General features: G+C 43.8%; 1 protein-coding gene across 2 annotated transcripts in view; it reads right to left on the minus strand.

The window, feature by feature from the left end:
* The window catches only part of ZFYVE1 (zinc finger FYVE-type containing 1), a 48372-nt gene extending 39717 nt beyond the window's left edge, over positions 1 to 8655 (minus strand). The window contains exons 1-2 of one of the 2 annotated variants that reach the window (XM_007459695.1): positions 8517 to 8655; positions 6218 to 7148 (exon numbers count right to left, since the gene is read on the minus strand). In XM_007459695.1, coding sequence (XP_007459757.1) covers positions 6218 to 6730 — 513 coding nt within the window. In that variant the 5' untranslated portion in view covers positions 6731 to 7148; positions 8517 to 8655. Of the gene's footprint in view, positions 1 to 6217; positions 7149 to 8516 lie in introns of those variants that run through there. The other variant, XM_007459696.1, reaches the window with a different exon arrangement.
* Between the last annotated feature and the right edge of the window lie 258 nt (positions 8656 to 8913).

Below are 8913 nucleotides of genomic sequence, written 5' to 3' on the forward strand. Positions count from 1 at the left end.
AGCAGGAGGGATTTAACTTCAGGAGTCTTTTGGCATGAAAAGCTCCTGCTACCATCAGGGGTCAGTCGCAAGAAGATGAAACAGGGGCAATTGCTTGCCAGTGTGCTGCTCTATTCTCTTGGAAAGAGGGAAGTTATAGGAGGTTTGTAGAAAAGAGACAGTGGAGAAAAGTGGTTGTGAAAGAAAAACTTGTATGGGGTTTAAATATTTATATATCTATTAAACTTATATAGAGACGTATAATTTTATTATATACATATATATGATTTTTTTCACCTTTTCTCTGTGACTAGAAATATTCTGGTAAGACAAGATGTCTGAATCCCTCACAAGACTCAACCGATAGGAAAATACTACCCCCTACCTCCACTAAGAACTCTAATTGTTAGAACTTTATTCTTCTAACCTTTCAGTTATTTGCTAAGGGTGTCCTCTCTAACTTCAAGAGATTATAGATGACTTGTCAGTGTGCATCATTTACTTATTGCGGCTCTAAATAAAGGGTCCATGAGTCATTTGGTTTTCCAAGTACAGTTCCACTAAGGTCTAGAAAAATCAATGAATACAACACAGAAGGTCTAAACATTTCACTAGAAAGGTTAAAAAATATGCCGAAAGAGAATACTGATTTCAGTTAAATTACTTCTGAGGAACTAACAGAACCAAAAGAGGGAGGAAAAAGTGGTGTATTGGTTAAATGTTTTCCACTTCACTGGAATCCAGATCTCCTATCACATCAAACCTTCATCTCTTAGATGAGTTTTCTCAATCTCAGCACTCTTGACATTTTGTACCAAATAATTCTTCATGTGGGGGTTGCCCTAGGCCTTTTAAGATATTGAGCAGCATCCTGGCCTCTATCCACTAGCCGGTAGCACATAATCCCCATCCCCCATCTGTGACAACCCGGAGATGTCTCCAAACATTGCCCAATGCCCCTTGCCGGGGGCAAAATCTCTCCTGGTTGAGAACTACTCTGTTAGACAATACCAAATGAGATTACTTTAACTCTCTTTATTGTGTGAATTGAGTTCTTAAAGTTTTATCAATTTAAGTCAATAAAACCTGAGGTATTAAGCAGGTGTTATTTGCACAAACAAATGCCTAGGAGTCACCACTGAGTTCTCTCATTCCCTCACCCCTCCATCCAATATATCAGCATTTCCGTTTTACATCCAAACTTTGTCCCAAATTCATCAATGTCTTTCCATGTCACCATGTCACTGATCGTACCAAATTGAAGCCACCTCTCCCCTCAGCATCTTCAATAGCCTCCTAAGTGGTTTCCCTGCTTGCCCTCTTACCCTCCCACAGTCACTACAATCTAGTCTTCACACCAGCTCCTGTAACCTTCTAGCATAAAGCAGTCTGGTGCTTCCCATTACATTTAAAATCCACACTTATTTCCCTGGCCTACAAGGCCCCACAGGAGCTGGCACCCGCTTACCTCTGCACCTCTATCCTCACCACTCTCTCCAGCTCACTCCAGCCACATAGGCATTCTTTCTCTACTCACACATGCCATCCCACCTGCTTTCTGTTCTCATTCCCCTCTGTCTGGAGGTCTATTTCCCCAGGTAGTATTAACCATCAGGTCTTTGCTTAAAAGTCACCTTTACAATGAAAGCTTCCCTAACTATCCGGCAAAAGTGGCTTCCCAGTCACTCTTCCTTGATTATACATCTGAACCACCTTTTTATGTGTTTGACATGTGTGAACTCTGCTCTCTTGGAGCCTAGAAAATGCCTGGCACCAGAACATATACCTAGTAAATGTGATGAATGAATGAATGTCTTTGGCTAGTAGGCAAGATGTGTCCATTTAAAAGCCACCAATGAGTTCCTGCTTCTGAGACCAAAAGTCAATCTCTCCTCAAATTTGCCATTCTATTATACATTCAAATGGCAACAAGGTAATGATAAAATTGTCATCACCTAAAGGAAGCTTTTTGTCCTTTTAGGTTTTCCAAAAGAAACTAAATAATACTCAAATCACAAACAACAAATCTTTAGGAGACTCTAGGCTGGAGAATTTGAGGGAAGCACACATAAGAGCAACAGCCTACAAGCTACTAAAATAATCCCTATGTACTAAACTGAAAATGATCAAAACCCACAAATGCCTAGAAACATGAAAAGAAAAACAACGTTGGGGCCTAAATGATGGAATCTTCACTGCTACGAGGAAGGAGTTCTTCAATGGTAACGTCTTGCATTTATAAAGAGCTATGTTTCATTTGATTCTCACAGCAGCCATGAGGAACTGGTGAGTTGATGCTATTGACCAGAATGAAGTTTGACTAGAAAGTTTAAATGACCTGGTGAGAGAGAACAGGAGTATCATAGAGCAAGGATCTTAGATCACAAATCCTCTGCCACTAATCGTAACTTGACCTTGGCAAGTCACTTCATCTCTCTGTGCTTCAGTGTCCTCATCTAGAAAATACAATGCTATATACGAAATGCTTGTATCTCCCTGAAATGCATATGCTGAAATCTAACCCCCAAGGTGATGGCATTAGGAGGTAAGGCCTGTGAGAGGTGATTACGTCATGAGGGTAGAACCCTTATGAATAGGATTAGTGTCCTTATAAAAGAGACCCCAGAGAGCTTCTTTCTGCAATGTGAGGACACGGCGAGAAGACAGCTGTCATGAACCAAGCCCTCATCAGATACTCAATCTGTCAGTGCCATGATTTTGAACTTCCCAGCCTCTAGAACTGTGAGAAATAGACTTCTGTTGTTTCTAAGCCACCTCATCTATGCTATTCTGTCATAACAGCCCAACTAAGACATACAACTTACTTCATAGGGTGTGGTAGGCTGAAATTGCCCCCCACCCCACCCCACCCCCAAAGATGTCCACATCCTAATGCCCAGAACCTGTGAAGACGTCACTTCATGGGGCAAAAAGGCTCTGCAGATGTGACTGAATTAAGGACCTTGAGGTGGGGAGATTACGCTGGATTATCCAAGTGGATCCAATGTAACCACAAAGACCCTTGTGAGAGGGAGGCAGAAGGGCCACAGAGAGGCAAGTGACAACAGAAGAAAAAAGACAGAAAGGGATCAGAAGATGTTAACACTACTAGCTTTGAAGCTGGATGATGGGGCCACAAGCCAAAGTACACGGGAGGCCTCTTGAAGCTAGAAAGATAAGGAAACACATTCTTCCCTAGAGCTTCCAGAAGCAACACAGCCCTATCAGATCCATTTTAGGTCTTCTGACCTCCAACCAATGAGAGAATAAACTTGTGTTACTTTAAGCCACTAAATTTGTGGTAATTTGTTACAGCAACAGTAAGAAACTAATACACAGAGTTCTCCGCAGGACTCAATGAGCTCAAATGCTAAGAACAGTGCCAAGCGCCACAGTAAGAGCTCTTCAAATTTTAACTATCATGAGCCAAGACCAGAACCCAGGGTAGACTCAGAGAAGTACTGCAGAAGCTAAGAAAATAAGGTTCAGGAATTTGGTAATATCAATCTAAATTTAAAATGTACACATCATTTGACAAAAAGATTCCATTTCTAAATAGATTTATAGGATATTCAACACATCCTTGGTTGTAATAACTCAAATATCCCTTAATAGGCTAAAATTGGAGAAAAACCATTCAACAGAGTACTAGGCAGCCTTTAAATAATGAGGTAGACCTCAATGTGCTGATAAGGAAAGTTCTACAAGATGTATCCTTCAGTGAAAAACAGCCAAGGACAGAACAGCAAGTATATCAGATTCCCTTTTTGTTGAAAAATTAAAAGGCTACATACATATATTCGTAAGTATACATGAAAAAACTCTAGAAGTGCATGCAGTTAACTGTTAATAGTGATTGTTCTAACGAAGGAGACTAAGGGTATGAAGGAGGAGGGAAACTTGTCATTGTATGCCCTTTCAAATGATTTTAGTTTAGTTTTTTTTTTTTTTTTTACTAAGTATGTGTGTGATATTCATTTCTAAAAAACTGAGGTTGAGATGTGACATCACCCATCAAATATTTATGCGCTGACAGCATGCCCACCATTGTACGTGATCCAGGGCACAAGACGTGGTCCTGCTCTCCAGGAGTCTACAATTTAGCTGAATTCACCATCTAGATTTATATCAGACAATCATCTCTCTAATTGTTTTAGACATTCACATTAGAAAAGTGAACTAGATATTTTCTCCAAGTACCCTTCCACCATGACCCTATGAGAACAAGTCACCACCTAAAATTCTTGTCCCATCTATTAGTCCCAACCAGTGCTTTTTACAATTAATAAACTTTTATTTCCGGGGAAGTGGTCAATGTTTATGAAGGGAGAAATCTTTACAAAACAGCCTAATTATATACACATTACACACTACAAGAAAAAAAGATGGATTTGTCTGCTTCAGTACACTTCCTTATATTTTCTTAATTCTCTGCTAAGAAATATGTATCAGTGCTACAAAAAGAAAAAGGAAAATACATCCTCCTCCCCTCAAAAAATACTCTTTTTGGTGCTGACACAATATCCACTGGTTCATCACAAATCTTCCTCTCATTTTACAAAAGCGACAACAATTCAAAGTATGACTTTCCAAAGGTTGACATTAAAGAGAACTGGTGGCAAAACCAACAGGAATCATCCAAATCCAAGTGTTCCATTTGTAAAACATTTAGTGCACACTGTCACCCAATTAGAGCAGAATCCATCAAGGAGACATTATTGCTAGCAAGGGAGGCAGAATGGGATCTGGCTCACTCTTCCATAACTCTATTAGTTCCTCTCAACCAAGCAAGAAAGCCTGTGTTAGCAAAGTATTTAGCTGACAGGGCTTCCCTGGTGGCGCAGTGGTTGAGAGTCCGCCTGCCGATGCAGGGGACACGGGTTCGTGCCCCGGTCCGGGAAGATCCCACATGCCGCGGAGCGGCTGGGCCTGTGAGCCATGGCCGCTGAGCCTGCGCGTCCGGAGCCTGTGCTCCGCAACAGGAGAGGACACAACAGTGAGAGGCCCGCGGACCGCAAAAAAAAAAAAAAAAAAAAAAAAGTATTTAGCTGACAACATATGTACACAGAAATCATGACGTAATTCATTTCCATAACCTTATCTAAGGTAGAAAAAGACAGATGAAAAATACTCACTGGGTAATTATAAAGTTTTCAAACGGTAACTTACAAAGGTACTCCTCCAATCTGGAGACTTGAGGAGTCATCACAGCTAAAAGTACTGAATGTACCACAAACACTCCCTGATACTGACAAACACAACAAAGTGGTGCTGGACTCCACGTGCCAGGCCCTGTGATAAGGGCCTTTCCATTTCTATTCCTAATTTCTTTGAATCCTCTCAACTACCGCTGCGATGTAGAAGTGAAATTGAGGCATGGAGTTTAAATAACTTGCCCTTGGTTATAACAGCCAGTGAGTGACGCCAGGATGTGAAATGAAGCAGTCTTCATTTGAAAGTATAGACATGATAATTGTACTACCTTCACTGGAAAGTATAAACGTTCTACTACCCCTTTCCCAATCACCCCTGTCACACACTTCCATCTCCCCAACTTGCTCCTATCAGACGCCACCCTCTCCCCAGCTCAGAATCAAATCAAATATTCTCCAGTCCTTCTGTAATCCCAGATGCCCTTATTGGCTTCTATTGATCAGAAGCCAATACATGAAAATAAGAGGTCATCTGGAGAGGATACTACCCTTACGAAAAGCCACTTTTCAAACACCTGTCTCTAAATGGAGTTAGCAGGGTGACGACTTACAGCTTTGCACTCCTATGGGATCCACCAGAAGTCAGTGTCTTTTTCCCTGCACACACAGTCCCTCCTCATTCACATGTATTCACAACTTGCCAAAGTGCTCTCATTGAGAAAACGGTTCTAAATCAGTTCTTCCTGATAATAATCCTAAAAATGACAGCTACCACACACTGAGCGTTTATTAGGTAACAGGCTTTACAAACACCGTGTCATTTCATCCTCACTGCAACCCAATGAACTAGGCACTGTCCCCAGTTTATAAATGAGAAAACTAAGGCTCAGAGAGGTAAAGTAATTCAGCCCAAGGTCATGCAGCTGGTAAGAAACTAAATCTGATTCCATACAGATGTAAGCTTTCCGGGGTCTTGCCTCTTACTGATTAAAATGCAAGCTCCTCCTGGACCTCCCCTGAGAGCCAGCTGCCAACATCAGATCTGTTCCGCCACCACATGAACCCTACTACCACTGAGCGCTTACCTGAATTTCTTCATTCTCATCTACTAGGAGGAAACTCACAACCTTCTCAGTCATCTTCTTCCTCTTGGTGTCCTCATCCATCCCTTCTTCCTCCAGCAACTCCTGGACCTTAGCCACATGGTACACAGTAACAGGGTGCCTCCTTCTGTTACCCCCAGAATGAGTCCTCTTCTGGCACTCCAGGCACAAGTTGATTTTACAGGTCTGGCACCTCACAACTGCCCTCTGCTTCATACCTGGAGAATGCCCACTGGGGCCCTTGCAGGGGTCACAGTAAGGGACGTGGCCAGCTTTGAGTCTGATCCGCTCATGGTTTCTCAGGCGCTCCTGACGATGGAGCTCCTCCTCGCAGCGCAGACACTGCAGGCTACAGCACTCGTCACACTCGAAGACGGCTTCGTCAGTCCCGCTGCAGGTGTAACTCTCCTGGCACAACAGCCCAGGGTTCAGGCCCTTCTCTGCTGGGGAAGTCTGCGCACTCATATTCAGACCGGGAAGGAAAGCACCTACCATATAACTGTACCTGGACTTTCCCCAGAAGTGAAGACAAAGGAGTTGAGTCCGAAGACTGACCACAGCCTCCACAGGGTTCTGAACACCCTTAAAAAAATGTTTTTATAAAAACATTCGATGTCTTATTAGAATTCTTCACACATTTACAAATGTTCAGATATTTAATTTCCTGCTGCCAAGACTCCTGAATCAGCAGCAACGTTGACTTGGTTTGATAGTTTCATCCTCCATAAAGTGCAGGCAAATATGTGGTTAAAATTAACTTGAGAGGGTCTGTTATGGCTATCTGAGAGAGATCTGATGGGTTCACTGAGGTGGGCGCATGCATGGGGCCTCAGACACAAGGTTTTGGTAATGAAAGAGAGTGGTCAGGAGCTTTTCAATATTATGCAGCTCAAGTCAGTATTTCAGAGGATACCTAGAATAGAGGCAGGAAAAGGATTTCACTCATCTAAAAACAAAAATGCACCTTATAAAAAAAAGATTGTGATTAAATAGGCCAGAACTCCCAAGAGAACTCTCACTCTCGCTTGTAAAAATCACACTGGCTCATTCTGATCCTAGAAATTTCTCCTCAAAATCATGGTTAAGCCCACTTCTTCTGAAAACAAGCATTACCTCTAGTCTCAAGGCATTTAAGAGACTGTGTTGCTTTATTTCCCAGCCTGAAATTCTCTGTTCCCTCAGTTATTAAATTAAGAGTCAAAAGTACTAAGCAAATAGTCCTTGGAGGAACAACCCTCTGCACCCCTACCTGCACCCCACAATTGGAAGAGGTGGAGAAAGACGCTTGTAAAAAGCTAAAGAAACAATAATAATAAACTTTAGCTCCATCAAAGTCCTGCGCAGATCCAATTAACCTTGTGACTGGATTGCTTCAACTCTAAACAGATGCCTATTAACGACTCTAAACCTGGAAACAAGAGTCACCATTCCATGTTTAAAAACAATTAAAAACAATTATTGTACTTCCTTTTGTCCTTTTGTCTAACTGCAAAAAAAGGGAGCAACAGGAGACAGAATTCCTCCACTATGGCCCACTGCAAAGCCAGGCCTGAAGTGAGTTAAAACAAATAATTCTTCTCTTTGTCACTCAAAACCCAACTTTAAAATAACTAAAAAAGAAAGAAAGAAAGATAGATAGATAACTGGGGCAAGAAAGGGCTTTTTGTCACAATCATATTCCTAACTCCCCTTCGCCTCGACACCCAAACTAACGCTCCAAGGAAATGTAAAGCCCTCCTTTCGGGTATTCACTCCTCCCATACAGTAATCAATCTATCCATCATATTTTTAGATAAACAAGGAAGGCGAAAGGAGTGACTAGGAGACCTTATTTACACCCTAATCACAGAAGTGCCCAACCAGCTCCCACAACGTTAATAAAAATCAAAATTTGTCACAATTGAGAAAAAAATTAAAACCAACCTTCAAAAAGATACCTCTCCGCCCACCAGACCCAAGCAAACAATCTGCCCACTCGGCCTCCCACCTCGACGCCTCTCTCCAGCCGGGGATTCCTCACCCTTCCTTCCTTCCGGACAACACCACCACAACCCGAGGGGCAGGAGCAAGGTCTAAGAACAAAGAAGGTCCCCCCAAATCCCCCCCACGCTGGCAGAGGCCAGAGCCGAATCCATTGTTTATACCACCCCACCCCCACCTCCACCCCCGCCGCACCCGCCCCCCCCTTCCTCCTGGGGAAGGAGGGAGCTCCAGGGCTAGCGCTCGTCCGGCGCAGGGCCGTGCCCTTCCCTCCCCGACCGCGGCGTCCCGGGAGCCCCACCACGAAGCAGCTCTGCTGCGGCGAGGCGGCGTCGGGGGACCCCGGGGCGCCGGTGGAGACGGGGGCTGTTCCTCAGGGCACCGGTGGATCCAGCCTCCTCTCCATCTCCACCCCCCCTCCTCCTTCGCTGCCTCCCGGGCTTCCTCCTCTCCTGTTGTCAGTTAGGATCAGCTGATCTGAGTGAACTTCTCCCTGCTCGGACTAACAGGAAGGCGTGAGCGGTGCAGCCCAGTGAGGGAGGAGCGGGAGAGGTGGAGCCTGACGCCGGCGGGGGCGGAGATGGACGCGCACAGCCTCCTGGGAAATGTAGTTCTCCGGAGGCGCGTCCTTCCCCAACTTCCCTGAATGAAGCCCCTGAATGACTACAACTCCCAGTACCGAAAACGCTGCTCTTGCG

Source organism: Lipotes vexillifer, unplaced genomic scaffold (assembly GCF_000442215.2).
Source record: "Lipotes vexillifer unplaced genomic scaffold, Lipotes_vexillifer_v1.1 scaffold39, whole genome shotgun sequence".
Taxonomy (NCBI): domain Eukaryota; kingdom Metazoa; phylum Chordata; class Mammalia; order Artiodactyla; family Lipotidae; genus Lipotes; species Lipotes vexillifer.